General features: G+C 44.2%; 2 protein-coding genes across 9 annotated transcripts; one reads left to right on the plus strand and one right to left on the minus strand.

Annotated features, from left to right (window-relative positions):
- The first annotated feature begins 2,598 nt into the window (after positions 1-2,598).
- On the plus strand, positions 2,599-8,127 carry yod1 (YOD1 deubiquitinase). 6 transcript variants are annotated; one of them, XM_023955283.2, is made up of 3 exons: positions 2,599-2,709; positions 4,590-4,826; positions 5,064-8,127. In XM_023955283.2, exons 2-3 carry the CDS (start codon positions 4,619-4,621, stop codon positions 5,756-5,758), a joined length of 903 nt encoding a protein of 300 aa, XP_023811051.1. In that variant the 5' UTR covers positions 2,599-2,709; positions 4,590-4,618; the 3' UTR covers positions 5,759-8,127. The 6 variants fall into 6 exon arrangements, with proteins under 6 accessions (XP_023811051.1, XP_023811055.1, XP_023811056.1 ...); XM_023955287.2 differs by having other exon boundaries at positions 2,607-2,709; positions 4,694-4,826; XM_023955288.2 differs by having other exon boundaries at positions 2,610-2,704; positions 4,694-4,826.
- Positions 8,128-10,805: 2,678 nt separating this feature from the next.
- On the minus strand, positions 10,806-23,014 carry kif17 (kinesin family member 17). 3 transcript variants are annotated; one of them, XM_078947765.1, is made up of 15 exons: positions 22,558-23,014; positions 22,334-22,480; positions 21,150-21,251; positions 20,832-21,021; positions 19,969-20,421; positions 18,265-18,347; positions 18,005-18,170; positions 17,869-17,927; positions 17,697-17,758; positions 17,106-17,334; positions 16,562-16,820; positions 16,447-16,493; positions 16,262-16,382; positions 15,942-16,052; positions 10,806-12,143 (listed from the first exon to the last, which is right to left on the minus strand). In XM_078947765.1, exons 1-15 carry the CDS (start codon positions 22,786-22,788, stop codon positions 11,992-11,994), a joined length of 2,412 nt encoding a protein of 803 aa, XP_078803891.1. In that variant the 5' UTR covers positions 22,789-23,014; the 3' UTR covers positions 10,806-11,991. The 3 variants fall into 3 exon arrangements, with proteins under 3 accessions (XP_078803891.1, XP_078803890.1, XP_023811059.1); XM_078947764.1 differs by having other exon boundaries at positions 11,977-12,143; positions 16,262-16,385; XM_023955291.2 differs by lacking the exon at positions 10,806-12,143 and having other exon boundaries at positions 15,839-16,052; positions 16,262-16,385.
- Positions 23,015-23,211: the final 197 nt, after the last annotated feature.

Raw genomic sequence — 23,211 nt, forward strand, 5'->3', positions numbered from 1 at the left:
ATGTTTGGGCGGCCGACCCATTATCATAAGGTTGCAGGTTCGATTCCCGGCTTGCACGCCCATGAGTCGAGGTGTCCTTGAGCAAGACACTGAACCCCACCCTGTTATTTGGGTGCCTGTGTTTGGCAGCGGAGCGGCCACCAGTGTGTGAATGTGTGTGTGAATGCGTGTGTGACTGGGTCGGTGACTGTAAAAGTGCTTTGTCCTTGTAGGAAGAAAAGCGCTATACAAGTATACGCCATTTACCATATGGATGTTGGAAAGATACACTTTTTTATCTTAATTTATTGTACTTCTTGAACTCTCATGTCTACGATAGAAGCTGCAGTTTTTCTCATTTTTATAAACTAAAATAAATGACACAGTGTAGATTTACAAGATATACCAAGCATTTAATTATCATGATTGTAGCACTAGTGGTGCTAAATATCCTCATCATCCTCTCCCTCCCTCTCACTCATGGTGCAGAAAGAATTAAACACAACAGGATAAAATAACTGGGCAAAACACAGTAAAACAGCTAAACAACTAAACATATTTAGGCAAAAACCTACACTTGTACCCAAATCCGTCCAGACAGGCAAAGGGAATGGTATCCCACAATTCCTTGCGGTATCAATCTAACAGCAGCACCAAAGTTACACCAACTTAATTGAATTAATTTAAATGAAAGTAAAATAACTGTCTGATAACTACGTGTTATTTTTAAGTTGACTGAACTCAAAATAATTATTTATCTTAACTGAAGCAAATAATTAAGTTAGATCAAAGTAAAAAGTTTATTTTTCCAACATCCATACGTGGTCTTATCACCCTCTCATGGTGGAAAAAGTATTATCTGAGCTTCTTCATCCACTAAATCATCTTCAAATGGACCCGCCATGCTGCTTCACCTCTCTGTAAACAAACTAACCTTCAACTAATCCTGCTCCAGACCAGGTTATGTTCAGAGCATGAGTTGCTATGGCAACTTGACATACCCTGAAACATACCTCCATTTTTGGAACCGAAAGCTGAGGTTGTCCGCTTTCTTAGCCTCAAACTTACCGTGGTAACTAACATAACCTGCTTTCTGGAATACCCCCCCATGGTGCCCTACAAATACATTGACCTTTTAGATGCAGGAAGTTATTCTGCATTCATGTGGTGTTGGAAGATTTGTTGTTTTTCTGACGTTTCTGAGTTGGACAGGCATTCCAACGCCACGTGAACGCAGGATTTCTCAAAATTTGCTTTTTCCCTGAGAAACATCAACTTGTCGGTGCAATTGGCACTAAAATTAGAACAAATGTTACTAATTTTAAAGTAAGAACTCCCAGAGGTCATTTTTTTAAAGATATATATATATTAATTTAATCAAATTTCTGTGTGTTTAGGCTCAGATTCCATGTTTTTTTACACGGTGGATTACCAAAACACTCCTGGTCCGGCCCTTCTTGCAAATTTTAGAACCTTTTATGGCCCAAGAGTCAAAATGTTTGCCACCCCTGCTCATCCAGACTTATCCAGACACATCCAGACTTATCCAGACTTATCCAGACCATTACATGTTTGAGATGTTTCTTTCAGAGAGACCATATAGACAAGAAGCCTTGAAGTCCACCAGGACCAGCTTTTAGTCCAAGACCGGTGATTCTGGAAGCTATTTGATTTTTTTAAATATCTATTTTCCAAGAATGAGTTAAAAAATGTTCCAGTGTGATTAAAAGATGAAACACAGATTTTCTTTATGGAGCAAAGGGAAGCAGAATTAGGCTGTTGATTTTGCAGGTCTGTAAAATAAAATTGAGACAAAAGACAAGCAAGTTCAACAAGATAAACATATAAGTAGAACACAGGAAATCAAAATCCAACTCTTCTAACAGAAATGCTCCCAAAACAGTTGATATTTGTGAATCTTTGCATGTATTTATTTAAGTACCCCCCCTGGTTGACACTCTGTTTACCCCATTACATTTCTTCTCTTATCACAAAGAAATACTGTTGAAATAACAACATAAAAGAAGTGTCATGTAAAATACCACATTGCAGATATCCTGTTTAAAAAATTTGGGGTAGATTTGTTTTGGATGTGAGCCAGCCTTGCACATTTTGTGGATCACAAGGGAGACTTTTTTATCATATGTTTGTAAATTGTATCAACACAAATATATCTTGGACTGATGTTTGAAATTATATTAGCCCTAAAACTGGGAGAACAATCAGACTTTCAGAATAAGATGTAATTTCGGGGTGTTATGATGACATCACAGACCAGAACTATTTTTTATAATAACGTTTATTTTGTTTTTAGGGAAATTTCTTAATCATAAAAAGAAATGGTCAAACTGCAAACCAAACTTTGAACAGTCTCTGCATGAAATACAACAAGATGGTAAAATTATCAAACAAATTAAAGCAAAAAAGCCAAATTTAACAAATTTCTTCTGTTGTACTGTGACTGTCAAGGTCTGTCTATATGTCTGTATTGTTTTATTTTTTTTCTCCTTGGCAATTTGTTGTATTTTTTTGTTTTGTTTATAAATCAAATGTATTAATTAAAAAAAGAAGAAAAAAAAGTTCTCTTGTAACTTGCACTCTGTTCAATAAAGTTGCTCAAAAAAATCTAACAAGACCAGCAATTTGCGTCATGACGTCATGACGCAAACTGTTGTCAGACCCCCCTCATTTAACGTTCATTGTTTGAGGCAGGACTGCTGAAAAGGTGAGGTAAGTCTACACAACAAACGGCCTATTTGGATTTCTGTTTCTGAGAAAAGATGGAAAAGTTGAATAATTTAAAAACTTTCTTTGAATGCTAACGGGCTGAAACTGTTCGGTCAACTTGATGTGGGTTAGCCTGCTAACGTTAGCGCCTAGTACTACTAGTGCTTGGTTTGCTGTTAAATTAAACAAACCAGCGTGAACTCTTTTTGCATGTTTTTCAAGTTTGATGAATTTATGTTAGTTGTAAATAAAATAAATAAAAAACACGATTTAAATTGGTAGAAGCTGCTCCAGCGCTGAACAGTCGTCTGTTAGCCTAGCTTAACCCCTCAGAAAGATGTCGTAACAAAGAGCTGGAAAACCTTTTGCTGTCACACATTTACTGCACTTCTCGTCGTCAGCAGTTCGATTGTTGTGTGTTTGTTTTCGTCATTGTGAAGCTGCTTCCAGCAGTTTGTTGTGTTTGCTCTGACAGCATTTAGCATGAGCCTCCTAAAGGATCAACAGCAAACTAAAACAGGCTCCAGCTCTGCTGCACTTACCTAACTTTGAAAGACTTTTATTGTGAAAGAGCTTCTAAATCACTGATCTTTATGATATAAATATGGGAATACCACTGTCTGTTATTAATATAGCTGCTTTGATTTTAAATGTGGAACATAATATCCTAAAAACAAACCACTGACACCTCAGATTATTATACAAAGAGTCGACAGTGTCGATGCTGTGTCACTCATAACTGACTCCTGCTGGACCAAAAACACCATGAAAGGCAACCAAGTTAAGAAACGCAGCTGATAAAAATCAAAACACAATATTTGTCGTTCCCATGTCTGGCTCTATAATGCCCCAACATTGAGGAGGTGCTTTTCATTTTGACAAATAACCTCCAAAACATAAAAAGATTCATTTCAAATAAGAGTCAGTTTGAAATGGATCTGTATTCTGCTAGATCAAAGGGGAAACCGAGAGGAACGGGGGACAAAAAGCCAAAAACACGAAAAAAACTATTAATTCCACAAACCTAATGAAAAAAACCCTACACCTTTAGGAAAGACTCCGTCACATAAAAGGTCAAACACTTGTTGGCGGGGAAAACGGGGGCACACGAGCGCGAGAATCGTTCAACATCTGGAAGCTGGGCGCACATCCATTAGTTTTTTTCCTACAGCTGATTTTGTTTTAACATTCTGAAGCACTTTGTGAGTCGCTCTCGGAGAAAGGTGCTATATAAATAAAGATTTACTTTACTTACTTTCTTACAATGTTAAAGTCGCCGGCAGACGGGTGTAGACGACTCTTTCCATGCGGCAGCAAAACGTTTCGGAAAAAGTGTGCATAGAAAATGAGCCTCGCCATGCAGAACACTTTGCTGAACGTGTGAATTACGTGTTTTTGACACCAATTTAACAGCTGAAAGTTCCTATTCAAGCCTAAGAAAAGTCTAATACAAAACAAGCCAAATTATATTCACAGCAGACATTTGAAACGTAAAGGGAAATGAATTCTTTTTTTTCCCCCAAAGTTGTGCACAACTTTATCAATGAGCATCTGTTTCATTGGACAGTTATATAACCCCGAAGTACTACAAATACTAACATGTATTTCTCTGTGTCTGTAATGCTTCTCGTCGTTAATCACCAGCATCTGTTGACTGCAAAGAATTGTGGGATTGTATTATCCTGTCCAAAAAATCCTTTCCTGTCGCCAAAGGAATTATTGAAGGAAAACTTTTTCATTGAGTTGAGTTCAAATGTCTGTTTTGGTTATTTGTGGGTCGTTGCACACAGAAAAGGTTTCGGTTAGGGTCTGTTGCCTCTGAACCGCATCACCTCTGTCCTCTGAACTGTTGCCGTCTCCTGAAGTCCTTTAATTGCTTTCAGATTCAAAACTGCATGTTTTCGTAGGCAGGATGTTGCGCCTTCGTTGCAAGACCAAAAACGGGAGCCACATAATGCATGGTTTGACTCACCAGTCCTGCGTGCAGGAGCTTAAGAGCAAGGTGGAGGAGCTGACGGGGATTCCCTGTGATGTACAGAAAATCATGGTGGGTTACCCGCCATCCAGCCTTGACCTTCGAAATGGAGACGCTCACCTCAAAGACTACCCCATCAAATCAGGTACGTCCAGCAGCGGAGCAGCCTTTAAATCTGCTAGTATGATAGGAGAGGTAAACAAACTATGCCACAAATAATAGGAACTATTTTCAAGCTAAACGCCTTTCAGTTTTATTTTGAGTTTTAGTGTAGAACCAAACCCAGTTGTGGTGATGTGGTAGGCAGTTCTGTAGAGGGGCGGGTGTCCCTACATACCATAATAAGCCGGTGTGTGACTCAGCGCTGTCGTCGTCTCCACAGGAGACACCCTGATTGTGGAGGAAGAAAAGAACAAGCCGAAGCCTCTGGACCAACCGGTCGTGAAAGCTCCGCGCCTCGACGCCTCGCCTGTGCTGGCACGCCGCGTGGTTCCGGCGGACAACTCCTGCCTCTTCACCAGCGTGTACTACGTGGTGGAGGGAGGGGTGTACGACCCCGCCTGCGCGCCGGAGATGCGCGGCCTCATCGCCCAGATCGTGTCGAGTGACCCCGCGGCGTACTGCGAGGCGGTGCTGGGGAAGACTAACGAGGACTACTGCGCCTGGATCCGGCGGGACGACACCTGGGGGGGGGCCATCGAGGTCTCCATACTGTCCAAGTTTTACCAGTGCGAGATCTGCGTGGTGGACACGCAGACGGTGCGGGTGGACAGATTCGGGGAGGACGCCGGCTACCACAAGCGCGTGTTGCTCATCTACGACGGCATCCACTACGACCCGCTTCAGAAGGAGACCCCCGGTTCCGACAGCCCGCCTCAGACTATCTTCTCCACCACAGACGACGTCATCCTGGCCCAGGCCCTGGAGTTAGCAGACGAAGCTCGCCGCAAGCGGCAGTTCACGGACGTTAACCGCTTCGCGCTGCGCTGCATGGTGTGTCAGACTGGCCTGGTGGGACAAAAGGAGGCCCGCGAGCACGCCAAGGAGACGGGCCACACTAACTTCGGCGAAGTGTGACAGGCTCCGCCTCCCACAAATAAAACCGCCTCCAACCTTTGTGGCGCAGGCGTGGCGTCTCTGTTCCCTCGTGTGATCCTCTACCTCACATCGCCCCGGGACCTCCGTGGAAACGGTCGCAGATGTCCCGCTCAGTATTACTTCTTCAACCGCCGGAGGCTCCGGGACGTCTCAAACCTTTCCTGTTCCGGTGAATCCACCTTCTCTGTCTTTTAGCCTCATTTAGGATTTCTCTATCGGGGGTCAAAACATATGCAAATAGTTCTCAGGATGTGTTTTGGCCTGCAGAGATCACTCACTTTTTATTTGACGGACCGGTTCTGTTTGGTTCCGAGTCTCCAAAGAGTTTGAAACGGCCACTAAGAATTATCTGCACTGTAGTCTGATCCCATTCACTGTTGTCTTAATGCAACACACAGAGTATGACTGTTATCCATGCTGAGTGTCGGGTTTTGTTGCTTTCTTTCTTCTTCTTTTAGGAATGTGGGGTTTTTAGACTTTGTCATTTTAAAAATGTGCCATTAATGACATTATCTGACTCAGCAGTTTTATATTAAAGTATAATAAAATCAAAGTCCAGATAATCTAGGAAAGCCCTTTTTTCCTTTTGAACTCTTTTTTATCATTAAATAATGAGGAGTGACGGGCTTTCTTCACTAGAGCACGTTTGCTGGAGAGGAACTTTTAGACGACATTAGGCTTAAAGAACCTTTTTTTTGTGTGTTCTTCATAAAAGCACAAGCAGGAAACGGTGAGCAATCGAGAACGTGATTCAAGGCCGTGTCCCACAGCCACTGTTTTCCACATGTACAGATGGAAATTGGTCATACATGAATCTATGAAGAAATATTGTGGTCTTTACGTGAAATGTTCATATTTATCAGGAATAAATCACGCAAACAACGTAAATCAACGTAGAACAAGAACTGTGTACAATTATTGCGCTGTTTATATTATGATTATAATTCATTATGCGTTCGTTCATCGTGCGTCAGTTGCGTAAGGGCCTTTGAAGTGTGCATCATCTGAAATGATTCTGATAATGCACACTTCAAAGGCCATTTACCCGCCTATACCATGGTCACTTACAAAAGAAATAAGTATTCAATCAGCTTTTAGTACTTAATTCTTGTTATTTTTTTCAGTTTGAATCGCTTTTTTCACAAAAAGTGGACTATTTGTTGCGCGTGTCCGTTAGCCGCCTCAGTCGACTGCAGCGGCAAAGAAAGCGATATATATGCTGGCTGTCACGGTGGGTTAAATAAAGCATCAGTTCAGAGAGAAAATTCACCTCTAACCGCTTGTTTTTGTCCAGACAAGGAAGATAAAGTTTGTTTTATAGAAGCGCAGTGACACAGAACGTTTAAGGTCACCCAGGAGCCAATCAGAATCAAGAATTCACCCGGACCATGGTATAAGTCATTGTAACCCTTGTGCTATCTTAGATGACCGCCCCCCCCCTTACATTGTCCTCCCTACCATGATAAAGGTGGAAAGATTTCATGTAATCCATGGACACCAGTGAAGATCACAAATCATTGAAGTAAAAAGGTTCACAGCACTGTCTAGTGGGTCTAGATTTGCGTATAAACTATGCGAAATGTGAGTAAACTGCGTAATTCTCTCCTCTTGTGATCCACAACTAAAACTTTTGAGCAGCTCTGAACCAAATTCACGTAAAGACCTGCCGGCAGAAACCCTCGACGGGCGTCTGCGCACATCAACGAAGGAGGAGCGTAAGAGACACTTCTGAATCACGTTTAACACGCGTGTGTCAGGAAAGACCGACACTTCATACGTGGAAACCGCGCAGAATGTCTGTGTGACACGGCCTTCAGCTCCACTGGTTTTCTGATGGTCCAGCATCACATTTGTGTTTTGGTCTCATTTTAAGTTGGATGTGGGCGCTGAAGCCCACACGGAGGTCACGGCATCCAACATTTCTTTTTGACCTACAGACCTTTTTTCCCCGTTAACCTTTAATTTCGGCACAAAGAAAACGTTCACAGCTGGAGGAAATCGTGTCGACCCTTTCTTCATTTTCTTTCCTGCTGTCACAGTTTAGGACAAAAACTCTGGTTTTTAGGATTTTTTTTGACAAACATTATTAGAAATGTTTTTGATCTCATTTTGATGAATCTAAAAATAATAAGTCTTTTTTTTTATAAACACTGCTTCGTTTTTTCTGTAGATGGTTAAAGTTTTAGCACTAAATATTGAATTAAGATAAAATTATTTTTTTTATATTTACCTTGGATTTTCCTGACTTAAACTACACATGAATGTTACAGCACATGAAAAACTTTGGAATAACTGGGTTTACTTGATTCTTATTTTCAGTGTTGTCACAATAAAAGCTTCAACTGTGATTTCTGTGATTTTTCTTTCTTTCCTAAACCTTTACATTATACTTTTCTGTTAAATGCAATGACTTTGCTTCATTGATCTCTAATGAAAAGTGCTGTTTCCTGAAGCAGCAGGAAACAGAACTGTGCATTAAGAAAACCGGTTCCTCTGCGGTTCCTGGTGGATTACGCTCGATGCTATTTCAGGTTCCCTGTCCTAATAGGATTTGAGCTGAAGCGACAGCATCCGAGCTGCTGCAGGGAGACCGTGTGGACGAGGCCTCTGGGTCTAGACAGGGAACCAGGTCTGGACCAGAGGCCACGTCCCTGCAGGGAGACCGTGAGGACGAGGCCTCTGGTCCAGATCTGGTTCCCTGCTGCTGTGAGGAGAGCAGGACATTCAGGGCTGCTGGGGGGGAGGCAGGTCGCCCCTCAAACCCACACCGCCTTCCGGTTGGTCCATCCCAACACAGTGGGGGGTGAAAAAACATAAAAGACACAGTGGGGGGGGGGGGGGGGGTCAGTTTAACCCTTGTGCTATCTTAGATGACCCCCCCCCCCCTCCTTACTTTGACGTGTTCTCCCTACCATGACAAAGGTGGATAAAGGTGGAAAGATTTCATGTAATCCATGGACACCAGTGAAGATCACAAATCATGGAAGAAAAAAGGTTCAGAGCACTGTCTAGTGGGTCTAGATGACCCAACTCCCAATGCTGAAAGGATAGCACAAAGGTTAATATAAATATCTGGGAAATGATTTTATTCATAGGAGCAGATTCTTAAAAATCAAACCATTATTTAAGACATTTCATAAATAGATCGGTTTATATTTTAAAATCACTGAAATGAGTGGGGAAAGAAATGCAAGAAAACAGTTTACTCTCATTGAAGATTACATGCTGTATCAATAGGATAATATTATTACATTTATACCAGGCTACAATTCTAATTTTATTTTATCATGGTACTTTATTTTCTTCCTTTGTATTTATTTCTGTTCTTTTAATATGAATATGTATGTCATCTTTTGATGCTCTAATAAAAAAGCCATTAGAGACTAAAGAAACAAGATTTTATTTCGATGACTTATACAGAAAAAATATATTAAAAAGATTAAATTGCAGTAACCCTTGTGCTATCCTAAGCACTTTAACATTGGGAGTTGGGTCATCTAGACCCACTAGACAGTGCTCTGAACCTTTTTTCTTCAATGATTTGTGATCTTCACTGGTGTCCATGGATTACATGAAATCTTTCCACCTTTATCCACCTTTGTCTTGGTAGGGAGAACACGTCATTGTAAGGGGGGGGGGTCATCTAAGATAGCACAAGGGTTAAATTGCATTAATATACAAAAGGTATCAGACACTTAAAAAGTATCCAAAAGAAAAGAATGATCAATAATAACGCGAATGTGCTGACGTTCGGACTTGAAATAAACGGACCTCAGGTGTTGGCGGCGTCACGCGCGTCTTAAGGGAGAAGCTCCTCTGTGATTGGCTGAAAGCTTAGAGCCCAAAGTCCGCGCAGGTGTCTCTGCGGCTCCGGCGCGCCTCACCTTCAGTGACGGGGCGGAAGTCCAACCACCGACCTGAGAATCTGCACAGGTAAAGAAAAGCGACTCCTTTCATTCCGGGTTTTACTTTCCCGTAAAGAGAAATCCCCTTTGTTTATTCTTTGACATGTTTAGGTTTTCTTAAGATGTTTGTTTTGTATTTTCTATTATTATTCTTTTTTTATTGCCACAGTGTGAAACTCTGATCAGGGCTTCTCGTGTGAAGACTTAAAATGTAATCATCCTGTTGATGAATTTTTGTTTTTGGAACCAGAAACTGAAAGACAGGAGCATCAAAAAAACAAACATAAATAACAATAACCTAGTGTTTCGCTGCTTGAAAATAAACTTTATGCAAAGTTTTCAAATGTTTCTGTGGTGGAAATGTTTATTTTGGTCCATTTCTGTTCTTTAAATGTCAGTTATTATGTCTGTTTTCCCCTTAAATCCGTGAACAGACAATTTAAAAAACATAATAGGAAAAATGTCCGCCGCTGTGGTCTTTAACTTTAAATTCTGAGGTCGGGAGCTCCTTTCTTTCATCTCACATTTGATTACATCTATTCAGGAATATTCTTTTAGTTTTTGCACATTTGATTGACATGTTTTTAGACGGAAAATCAAGATGGAAACTTTCAGTAAAAACACATAAAAATAAACTGTATTTTTTATGTAGTCAAAGTAAATAATTTGATCCAAATGGCCCAAAAAGGAAAGTCTAGCATTTGTTGTTTCTTTAGGGTTGACGTGCAGAACCTGGCCGTTCCAGCAACCATCACATTTCTGCCTGAGAGTCCGAGCCGCTCCTTTCCTCTGAAGGCAGATTAGGAATAGCGCGCGCGCCATAATCCAGGTCACGTGCTGCAAGGACGAGCAGCCGGTCAAACACTGCAGGCTGTCGGGGTTTACAGTTATCATGAAGCTGGCTGTCATTATGTCACACCTGGAGTTTGATTACTGTGTCAAAATAAAAGCCTAAATTGGATAAAAACAAGAGATAATTTGGAATATTAATTATTTCTCACAGATTAAAGATGACAGTCAAACAAAAGTGTTTCAATAGACAGTTGAAGAAAAATAGCCCTCAAACTTTAACTGGAAATGTTTGTAAATTGATGTCTGGAGCCTCAGAATAAATTTAAATCTTTTTATTTTGTATCATTTTTCAAAGCCGTTTTAACCAAAACCTGTACATGTTTTTATGGGTCGAAGGTTTCCTGTCAAATTTAACCCTTCATAGATGACCCCCCCCCCCCCCCTTCCATTCCCGTGTTCTCCCTACCATGACAAAGGTGGATAAAGGTGGAAAGATTTCATGTAATTCCATGGACACCAGTGAAGATCACAAATCATTGAAGAAAAAAGGTTCAGAGCACTGTCTAGTGGGTCTAGATGACCCAACTCCCAAAGTTAAAGTGCCTAGGATAGCACAAGGGATAAATAGAAAAAAATGGCTTTTCCTCCGAAAATTGTAAAGCAAAAGACTCATTTTCACTTCGACTTAAAATATAGTTAAAACAAGTCCTTTGAGTTTACCTTTTAAATGCTATACGGTGTAATTTAGATGTATTTTAATTGCTATTTATAGGATTGACTGGCTTTAGAGTCCTCATCAGTAACTATCTGAAAATCTTTCTTCAACTATAACTAATGACGAAAAAAAATGGTAAGGGTTCAATAAAATCTTCCAAAACTCCTTAAAACTCTATGCACTTCTGCTTTTCTCCTCACTGAAACCTGATTCAGGAAACTAAAAACGACTTCTAGATTATTATTTTTTCGGAGTCGTTTCTGTTCGGGAAGAAAATCTATTTGAATTGAAATCAATCTCCTCCCCTTTCCCTCCATCCCAGAATACAATAACTGGATAAGCAGGAAGCTAAGATGCCCAAAAGTGACACCTGGCCAGGTGAGTGGGGTCCGGACACAATGAGGGCCTCAGACAGCGCTGGCAGCTACAGCGTCCTCAGTGGGAACTCTGGCCTTGTAAGCAGCAGAGCTTTTCTAAAGTTCACAGAAAATACAAAAGAATGACTGAAAACTAAAGATTTTCATACTTTTCTATCGTTTCTTTTCGTTTGTTTTTGAATGTCAGAGTAGTCTGGAGCATCTGTCTGCTGAGGAAAAGGCCTGTCTCATGTTTCTGGAGGAGACCATTGAGTCTTTGGACACAGAGGACGACGGCAGACTGTCCAGCGAGGAACCCGACCCGCATCCTGGAAACCCGGCCAAGAAACTGCCGGACCCGTCAGGTGAGTTTACCCCTCGCCACATACGGCACAGAAAGGTTGTTTTCTGGTCACAAAAACGGACTTGTTGTCTTTCAGGTGCTCAGAAACTCGTCTCTGAGGACAAGATGGGCGTCGGCAGAAAACCCACCAAGAACATCATGGTTCCTACTCCTTTCATGGTGGCAGGCGGCGGCGGAGGTCCCGGTTCTGAAGACGCTGAGCCGACAGGAAAACCCGCGTGTCTGTCTCGATCTGAAAGTGACAGAGGGAAATGTTCTGTGGTCCAGTGGGAGGAGACAGCGGCCCCCTCAAAGCCTGGAGACGGCTCTTCCAGGACGGCTGACGTAGGCAGAGGACCTCTGTCCTACGACGCACTCGTCCATCTACGCAGGAACGCCTCCACCAAAAAGACCCCCCTGTGCCCCGAGGTGGATCACACGATAGACTCGGAACGCCGCTGTCCCTCCCTAGCAGAGGGTCCGGTCCTCAGGAAGCAGCAGAGATCTGACAAGTCCCATCCGGGCCCTCCGGCTGTGGCCCCCAAACCCAAAAAGATTCCCGCACACATTTCTCTAAAAACCCAAACCGAGGAATCCAGCAGTGTCCAGAATGCAGCAGATCCTCAGATGGTCCGGCTGGAAGCTTTGCAGAAACTCGGCCTCCTTAAGGATCAAGGACAGGAGGGTGGAGCAGGGGGGGTCCTGCCTGCCCCCAAACATCAGCCCACCCCGGATCCGGCATTTAGGGGGTCATCAGGAGATTCATCGGTTTGCTCCTCCCAGCTTCCCAAAGGACCCAAGACTGAGGCTCTGCAGCCAGAGAAAGCTGCTGCTGTGGAGGACTTCACAAACAAACACAACCACAACGCACACCGCCCCAAACCACGACACAAAGCGGCCGGCGCGGCGCCGCGCGCAGCTCCAAAACCCCCAGACTCCGTGGGATACACCGTCATGGTGGTGCCCGGGATGGGAGCCGAACGCCAGGAGGCGCTCAGGAAGCTGGGTCTGCTGAAAAACTGAAGCCGGCGCGCCGCAGCCTTCTGTTCCAAAACCCATGAAGAAGAGAAGCCCTTCAGGCTTTAGAGCACTAATGAGGATTTATAGCTTCAAATATTTATTTTTATGACTTTTCATTTGTTCATCTGCATGTAAACAGCATTTAAGTCCATGTTGGATGTAATCCCTCAGGACAGGAGGCTGATGTCTTAAAATCTGGATGTGCCCACACTGACACAAATATTGTGAAATCACTTATGTGCCTGTAAGACGAAACACTGGGTCAAAAATAAACTGAAAGTGAAGTTTGATCCATGTCTTTTTGTTATTGTTCGTCAACATCATCCAGTTTTTTCCTGGGAGGGTTCTGTCTGTTTTTCCTGATCTTCTTGCTTTGCTTCTCTGGAATCTCAGCTCAGCAGAAACATTTTTTACGACCTTTTTCAGGCTGAAAGGATCTTTTTTTATTCCAACTCTCATTTCTTCTGCTTTGCCTTTTGGCTCTTTCCTTCAGGAGCTGAAATCTTTCTTCACAAAGTCTCCTCATCTGCCGCCTTCTGTCCAGATGAGACCACCAACACCCGTTTCAACATCTCCTTCCACTCTCATGCTCCTCTCTCTTTTTTTTTCTTCACCGCTGACATTTCCATTCTTCAAAGCCCCATTAGGCGTGACGTGTTCCCCGCATTTGACCCATCCCCTGGGGGAGCGGTGAGCTGCAGACACAGAACCCCCCCAAACCAACCCCTTCATGCTGAGTGTTGAGCAAGGAAGCACTGGGTCCCTGGATTCAAACCCTCGACCCTTCAGTCTCAGAGCAGACACTCTACCACAAGGCCACTGAACTGGTTTCGGCAGAGTCCACCACCATCTGCCCTCCTGCATTTGCCAACCTTCTTCATCCCTTCCTCTTCCTCTCTGTTGCAGTCTTCTCCCATCACTTCATCCCCTCCATGAGGAAATCCGGGATCTCCTCCTCCAGAATTTCCCCTCCTCTATAGATCACATCCTACCGTCACACCTTCATCGTCCTGCTTCACACTCGTCATCCCGTCTGAACCTCCAGAACTTTTTTTAATTTTTAAGTCTTTTAACTGTATTTTGTGGGGGTTGTTTTCACAGAAATTTGATTTGGAACATCTGCACGACAAGGAAAAAGTCAGGAAGGGGGCCAACACGTTTTACACCGCTGTAATGACTTCTTTATCTATTTCCAGACTGGATGAAAACAGAAGCTGATTTCTAACCCTGTGGGTAAAATCCAGTGCTCCCTCGCTCATGTGACTTCCTGCTGGTTTTGCTGCACATTTTTCACTCTGACAGACAATCCATGTTTCTTCCTCTGGATGTTGAATTATAGTAACTTCAAGGTGAGGTTAGTCTTCAGCCGTGTCTGATTATCTTCATGTGTTTGAGGCAAAGCATCATGGGATTTTGGATGAAATGGTCTCACCTTTCTTAACACCATCCTGATCCACTTCAGGTGTGTGTGACTCCAGACTGAACAGCTTTCTCCTTTTACACCTGACCACAGTGAAGCGGAGCTCTTATGTAACCAGAGATGACTCCTCCCCCTCCCCCCAACCACCTAACCCGCTTTACTGCACTTATACGGCTTAAGGACGCCATAAACCATAAATGTTCTCATGGATTTATGCTTTTTTGTCGTCAGCAGTACAATCACAGCTGTTTCGTTTATATGGCTTTCTGTGCGGTTCCTGGACGGACAAAGCAAACGTTCAGATGTCCAGATATCAGGTTTTATGATATTATTCTTAAATGTTAGGTGGAGTTAAATAACCGCCTCTATTTAATTTAGATACAGAGCTGGAACAGCAAACAGATAAGAGCAGAGACCTCTGTGTGGACGCTTTTGTCTCTCAGTGTCCATAAACACAGAATGGACAGAAGCTCCAGTTGAGGCTTCCGTTGGTGGTTTTTGTTCAGAGAGAAGGAAATCCTCCAGAGGTAAAGTCAGTTACAGTCAGTCCAAACCAGCTCCTCAACATACTGGCCCAACACTGCAGCCCGGACGTCCATTGGTGACCCTGAAGACGTCGTAGGCCGCGTCCCACTTCCCTCAATACTCCCCGGTTAGGGCAGCATGTGAGAATGCAGCCACTATGTTGGACTTTGTTCAAATCACCTTGAGAACCTTTTTCTCTTCATTTTTTTTTTTGCTTAAATCTCATAACCTCTTTATTCTAATGAAGTTTTTCTTTTTTTCTCAAATTTTGACGACCTTTCATAAAAACTTGGACTTTTTTTATTACAATGTTATGTTTCAATTCTTATATAATTTTCTTTTTCAGAATTTTACGTTTTAATTCTCGTAAATTTGAAATTTTTTCCAACATTTCTATGATTAAATTTTCGTAAAATATTGTTTTCCCCCTGCAATTTTACGACTGTATTCTTGTAAAAATGTGATTATTTCGCCATAATTTTATGGTCTAATTCCTGTAAAAGTTTGTCTTTTTTATCCAACTTTTACTGTTTAATTTTCATAAAATTATGACTTTTTCTTATAATTTTATGGCTAAATTCTCATCTAACATTAATGTTTTTTCTCGTATCTTTACAACTTTATCCCTGGAAAATGTTGACTTTTTTCTCATAATTTCACAAATGTATTCTAGTAAATTGTAGATTTTTTGATTTCAAAATATTTGTTTATGTTCTCCTTTCATGGTGACCATAATACTATGTTTGGCGAAACATAAATACCACGTTGTGAGCATGTGTTCACAGAACATTCAAATCCAGGGATGCACTCTGGTTTTTGGGGTGAATTTGGACACCGGCTTGGTTCTTCAAACACCGACCAATCACAACAGGCGTTCCAGCAAAAACCACAAACAGCTGAAACATTTGGTTCGTGTTCTTCTGGATTCTGATGAGGCGTCAGTGCAGCTTAAGAACCCCAAAGGGAAGATGGGAAAACAGGAATTGAGGGGACATCTTTAATGGGTCCGTCAAGCTTCAGCAGACCTTAGAGAGGCCTAACAGTGCCTGTCGGTTCAATTCCCCTCTGGATGGATGTGAAGCTTGCCTTTTTTGCGCTTCCCCTTGCTGGTGGACGCCGCGGCAGTCAGGGACTCCAGACGGAAGGGACGAGGCAGGGCGGGGTCTGAGCTGACGGGGGGGCTCACAGGCAGCGGGGCTGCCATGTTACCCCGGGGAGAGGAGATGGCGGTACAACCACAGAAGAGAGAGAGAAAAAACAGACAAATATCCATTTCATTTGAAAGTTTGCTGCAGGAAGTTCTATCCTGTGATTTATTCTGAAAAAATAACCCTCTAGACTTCACTTTTGCTGGAGTTGGTGTTGGAGGGGGGCCTGCACAGCATTCATTCTGTCAGAGCTCTTACCATGTCCCTTTGCAGCATTGCCCCCCAGCAGCACGCTGGCCCTCCTGGGCTTGAAGTAGCTCCTGGCGATGCTTTCACTGTCACTCCGGTCCAACATTTCCTTGAAGCGGTCCTCCTCCACCTGCTGCAGCACACAGCCGTGAGTCCCTGCATGCATCCCGGCGTGTGACCTCACAGGAACTCACCGCGTCTGCAGCCTCAGCAGCCGAGCCTCTCCGTCCGGACGCATTCACTGCAGCAGAGGACGAGAAGGTCACATCCAGCACCATCCCTGTTATTTTCTATTAGCAACAGCCCCACCTGAGGGCAACTCCGTTTTCTGCACCACCACATCTGGCAGCCTCCAAGTGGCGCTCTCCTCATCCCAGACAGCCTCCTTCATCAAGCGGTCCAGGTTGCTGTAGTTGCAGTCTCGACGCACCAGGGGCACCATTCGCTCCAGCAGACCCTTCATCAGCTGCGCATCCCTCTCGAGCTTACGGATGGTTGCCAGGAGGTCGTTCCTCTCCACCTCAAACTCCGCCTGCAGGTCCCGGATCTCCAGTTTGGCCATTTTCAGCTGTTGGAACAGGTAAAGGTCACAGGTGGGACCATACAGGTGGTGAAGGTGCTGCTCCCACAGAGCCTGGATGACGGCCCACAAGCAACAAAACGAGGATTTCAGCTCCAACTCCAACAGAGGAGTCAGCAGTTCTGACTGATCTGGGACCGTTTGGATGAATCCCACCGGAAGCCTTTAAAAAACTTTTTTTTCCTCCTGTTTTTCAAATGTGTACCATAGCTAAACATAACTCTAATTCATGTTTTGGTGCATCATCTCACTCCTGCTGCTCCTGCAACCCACCTTTCTTTGTACTTTGAGCAGCACCTGGCCTTTGGCGTACAGCTCCTCCTGAATGGAGTCGTAGACCTTCAGCATCACGCTTTCGCTCTCCTCGCCGTCCTCTGAGAGAGCGCGGACGAGCTGCACTTTCCTCTGGTCGGCGAGCGTCTTCCTCTGCCGGAGTTTCTGCCGCAGCTCCTGGTTCCTGGCCTGCTCTCCTCCCACCACCTCCTGCTCCAGCTGCTGCAGCCTGGAGACAGAAAAAGGAAAACGAGGCTGGAAAGTTTCGGCCATGAAGAAGAAAAAACAAAGTTCAGCTTCCTGTGACTATAAAGCTTTACATGTGGTACTGAACTCCTGAATATTGAAACATAAAACTAAAATCAGTGCTGATCTGGTGCTCTTGTGTGTTTTCAAATGTTTGTTTCATCCATTCGCAGGATAATATTTAAAATCTGAGTCTACTTTATTTTAATAAACTCAGTTAGAATGGAATTAAAAAAAAATATTGTAGAACGGATTTAATAACTGAAAATAGTCCAGCTTTCAAATAATTTCACAACTCATAATCATAAATTGAAGTTAAACGCAGACAAAGTTTGAAGCCCAAACCTCAGCAGGGCGAGCTTCTGGTCCAGCGGCGCGGCTGTGCTGACCTCAGACGTCAGACCAGTCTGGATCACCCACACAGAGCAAGATCAGTAGTTAAATTTCACTTTTAGCTCCAAACTGCATGACGTTCTGATGCAATGCATTGTGGGAAAGTGCCCCATCCCCTCCGTACCTTTGCCTGCGCAGAAGCTGCTGCTGCTTTGTGGTTCATGGCGGTTTTTTCAGCATCGACTGAGGTCAGGAAACAAACAAGTATAGCAGCATTTACCTCAAACACAACAGCAGCACATCCTAAAATGTTCTGTTACAGTAGCTGGAGGTGGAGCGCCCCCTCCTGGCCTGGGCCTCCTCCAGGCTGCACAGCTTAGACTCATAGGAGAGCCTCAGAGAGGCAAAGTCCTCCTGCAGCCTCGCCTTAGACTCCTGTGCGGCGTTGAACTCGGCCTGCAGCTTGGCTATCTTCTTTTCAAACTCCTGCAGAGAGCAGAATGGGAGCCGTATGTTACCCGTTTCCACGGCAACGCAGACGTGTCAGTGATAAACTGCCGTGAGAGCAGTCTGCGTTTGCCTCTTTAATCTTCTCTTCCTTCGCTCCTTCAGGACAGGACTGTGGCCTCGAAGGAAAAGCGGGACTCTGAGCAGCCAGAACAGCTGCACAAAGAAAAGAACAAACGGTGTGGATGAGAATCCTGCCATCAAGAGATAAAAAAACAGTCTATTTCAGCCGCAAACAAAACTCGGTCCCTTCTAAAAGCTGAGGAGATGTCTAACTTTCGTCACTTTTTCACCCAAACTAAAGATAAAATAAAGCAACATGAAGCAATATAAAATGCTCCACCAGCATTTAGCCCTTTCTGTTCACACTGGACAAGCAGGGAGGGGCTTCTGCTTCGTTTTCAATGGCATGTCTGCCTACAGTTGGTCAAGGCTCGGTGCAAAATGTCAAAGCGGCACAAAGCTCACGATTATTATGGGAAACACTACGGATCATTGCTAGAGTCCTTGCAGTGGGGAATAGCGATTACCTTCATATCGAGGGGGGGGCCTTGGTTTATGTTTACTTGAAAAGCAAACGCAGACGTCGTCAGGCTCGTCGCTGTATCTGAGTTCACCACATAAACCGAGTCCATGCGTCCCCACCAAATCCAAGTCGACGTTTGACCCGGTTTGACTGGCAGCATGTGTTCAGTGGCTGCACGGTTTGTACTTGGAGCCTGAAAACGCTCTAAAACGTGTAGCTCCGCGAGAATGCTAGAGCTTTGAAAGTGTTGCAACAACACAAATATTTTCAAGGGACCTCCAGATCCCGCCTGCACCACAATCCATCCACGACTGTACCCACAGACTACTGACAAGACTCCCCTCTACCCCCCCTTATTTTTAAGCCAAGCCCTGACCTGAACCCTAAGCTTAACCCTAACCAGAAGCTGGGGAAGGTATGGTGCACTGGGGTTCTGTCCTCTACTTGCATCTACTTCTACTCTATTCTTCATGATTTATCATTCAGTTCTCCATGACTCTGCTTGCTGCAGTGGGATTCATGTTTTGTCCCTCTTTCCCTCCTGGGGAGTGATTCCAGATTCCGTGCTCCTTGTTTGTGGATCCTGCTTCTGGCTCGTCTCGCGCCCCCAGCCGACCCCCCCACTCATCTGGATGAAGCTCATCTGCTGGACTTTAAACATGTAGTTGTAGAGTTAGATAAGCTAATTCTCTCTAAGACTTCTGCTACATCGTCTGTCCGTCCTGGGGGAGGACCCCTCCTTCAAATGGACACCCCTGAGGTTTCTACTTTTTATCTGGAATCCGTTTTTTTTAGGCTTTTTTCCTTACCGAGAAGGAGGATCTAAGGGCAGGGATGTCCAGTTTAGTTTAGTTTAGCAATCAGCTGTTGAATTCTATGACTTTATGTTCTTTATGATTCATGTTTGTTACACAATTACCGGTGTGAAGCCCATTGAGATAAGTAATGTTGTAAATATTGGGCTATAGAAATTGGATTGAATTGGACGCCACAAACACACATTTAGGCGCGTTTGCGTTGACTTTTGTTTGAAAATAGAATCTTGGACTCACGTTTACTCCCCAAACCCTCTGAAGCTCAGTTCTCTAACGCCTCATCAGATCTTTGTTGAACAAAGATCTGATGAGAACGTGAAAACAGAAACATGAAACCCGGTTTCATCTGATGTTCATTGGCTGGAGTCAAGAGGAGGGCAGCTTCTACCTTCAGCATCACCTGGACTCGGCTACAGTCACTCCGTGTGTTGCTCACATGAGGGGTTTCCAGTGTCCAGCTGGCCAGAGAAGAGAAGCCTCAACCTCCTGATCTCCTCCTGGTACTCCCGGAGCAGAGCCTCCTTGGGATCTTCGTTAACGCGCGGCCTGTTCTGGATGCTCTTGGCTCGGTTGGCGTACCGCAGCGTGCTCAGGCTCTCCTCGTAGTTGCTTTCTGCAGGCGAGAGGCAGGCGATCATCAGGGTGCGGGTGTTTCCTCCTAGAGAGTCCTGCAGCAGCCTGGTCAGCTTTGAGTCCCGGTAGGGGATGTATTTGGACCGGCCGTCCACCAAAGCAGAGATGACGTTGCCCAAAGCCGACAGAGAGAGGTTGATCTTAGTGGCCTCCCTGAGCCGCTCGCCAGTCGCTCCGGTTTTAGACTGACGCTCGCTTCCTGCCAGGTCAACCAGGTTCAGTTTTCCCGCTCTGAGGTGATCCCGGCCCGAGGAATCTGGACATTCGGTCAGACAAAGGATGAAGTTAATCACATGTGGCATATTAATTTATTATGTTACTAAAAGGGATTGAAGGACTGTCAGATGTACTATTTTTAATCATATTTACCTTGTTCTTATTTAAATTATTACAAAAAACAATTATATATTTCCATTTTTAATGCATGTTGCTTTGGTAAAAACAATGCAGCTACTTCAAATTTACTTATTCATGTTCAAAATGAGGTAAAAATGGAAATCAATCAAATAAAAAATTGTGGTGAAACTATTTTACATTAAAAAATGAACACATTCATTAATTTTTTTAAATATTAAGTTTTTAAAAAAGCGTGAGGTTTCTACGCAGGAAGGGAAAAACTTCTGGAGCAGAGTTTTTGCGCGGCTTTTCTGCAGGGCTCTTGCTCACCTGTCCGGCAGATCTCCAGGTGAAGCGTGAAGATGGAGTGGGAGCGGGAGGAGTCCTTGTTCATCAGCGTGGAGCCCACAGCCCGGTTCCTGCAGCCTCTCTCCATCATCCTCTCGCACTCCCCAACACCGTGCACGGTGTGCATGGAGAGGTCGCGCACGTAAACCCCCCGCTCTGGATGCTCTTTCAGCTTTTGTCCGTCATCCACCCAGGAAAAAAAAGGAGAGGAATGAAAACACGACCAGACGCGTTTCCAACAGTTCCTCTGTTTTTATGATGAACAACCTTCATGTAAAAGAAAAAGAAAACAAACTTCACCTCCAGTCTTTGTTTCGTGTCGTTTCCCAAAAGATCTCGAATGTCTTCATTGTAGATCTCTAAGAAACAGGCTCTCACCAGGAACTTTGTATTTTCTGCACACTGACACACAAAGAGAACAGAAAGCTCGGATAAACCTGCAGAAAAGGGAAGTCTAGTTAGTTTCATGCTTTTTATTCATCCATCCATCTTCCTCCGCTTATCCGGGACCGGGTCGCGGGGGCAGCAGTCTAAGCAGAGATACCCAGACTTCCCTCACCCCGGCCACTTCCTCCAGCTCCTCTGTGGGACCCCGAGGCGTTCTCAGGCCAGCCGAGAAACGTGGTCTCCAGTGTGTCCTGGACCTTCCCCAAGGCCTCCACCCAGAGGGAGGAGGCCAAGTTGGCTGGTTTGGCTCGACGGGCCAAACACCTGCCTTTGACTACCACCCAAACCACATTCTCCTATGGGTGGTGGACACATGGGACATCATGCTTGATGTATTTTGAACTATTTTAATCTTTTCTGTAAACTCATACTATTGTATTTGTTTTTTAGTCATCCTATGGACTCTATGGTACTTTTTAAAGTACAGTATTTTTAAAATGCTTTTTAAAGGCTATGCGTTCTTGTTAACTGATTGGACTCCAAGTCCTAAATCAAAACCTACCTACCTACCTACCTATACCCAATATCTATTTGATCAGAACAACAAAAATGGCAAAATATAAATAAGCTATAGGTATTAATAATTTTAACTGAACATGAAGGTTTTAAGCATCAACTTTTTAGTTTTCTTAATTTTTGTTTATAAATAACGGCAAATTTTGCTGATACTGTTTGACTGTTTCGCTTCACAAGTGGTACGCAAATTATGCTAATTTCCCGCCTGAAAAGGCCGCCTTTTGACACTTCCTGTTTTTTTTATATTGAACTTTTCAAACTTCCTGTTGTTTTGATCCCGCCGGCTGCACATTTTGGAGAGCGTCAGAACGCCCCGCCTACTCGACTCCCTAAGCCAATCAGGTCACACAAAAGACACCTTTAGATGTTAAGCGCCTGGGGGGGCACTCGAGGCAGATTAAACTGAAGTAACGCGTCACGATTTATACAAAGTATCTACAATCGCGGAAATAAAAGTAATTAGATTACTCCGTTACTTATTAACGCTATTATACCTACCCCCCCCCCCCCCCCCCCAATACCTGAATGGTCTCGAAGACGTGCTCAAAGGCCCTCGGGATGACCCCCCGCTGGGCTTCCGGTTCCGACACCCCCTGCATGGTGAAGGATTTGCCACTTCCTGTTTGCCCGTAGGCAAAGATGGTGCCGTTATATCCTTCGGTGACCCCCTGTGAACGAGAGAGTCGATGCCACACCGTGACGTCACGGAGCCCGCAGGAATCCAACCGGCAGCCTCGGAGCTCACCTCCACCAGAGGACACACGGTGTCGTTGTACAGCCGCTCCGTGCTGTGCTCGCCGCTGTAGGCGCCGTCAAAGGTGAACTGCTTGGGGGGGTCACCCTGGCCCCCGGGCCTCCTGATGGAGCACTGGCAGAGCTGCGGCTCCACGGACAGCACCGCCTCCGGGCTCTCGGCCTTCTCCCGGTCGTTCAGGGGCCTGCACCGGACCACCACCCGCACCGACTCCGAGCTCATCCGTCCTGACCTCACAGGCAGTGAAGAGGTGGAGGTTGTTGTTCACCTGTGACAGGTGTGTACGGGTACGCGCAGCTGGATCAGGTGACGCGCAAACACGCTTCCAGTTTATCTCCAGAGAAGATCAACGAATAAAAACAGAATGAAGAAAAAAAAATCCCTCAAGTGTTTCACACTCCTCCACGGTCCACTTCAAAGAAAAAGCGTTGATCCGTTGCCTAGCAACCTCAAAGAAGCGGCAGTTTGTTTGGGTATGAAGAGGTCACGGTGGAAAACTATTATTGTATAGTATAATACAATATATATGACATCATTTCATAATATGTGTGAACTTAAAGCTATAGGAATGTATTTATGACAATAACAGTCAATTAATTTGACTTTGTTTTCAGAAAATAAAGACGTAGTTTTTGAATTAGATGG

The sequence above is a fragment of the Oryzias latipes genome, chromosome 5, assembly GCF_053564925.1.
Source record: "Oryzias latipes strain Hd-rR chromosome 5, Olatipes_Hd-rR_3.1".
NCBI classification, from domain to species: domain Eukaryota; kingdom Metazoa; phylum Chordata; class Actinopteri; order Beloniformes; family Adrianichthyidae; genus Oryzias; species Oryzias latipes.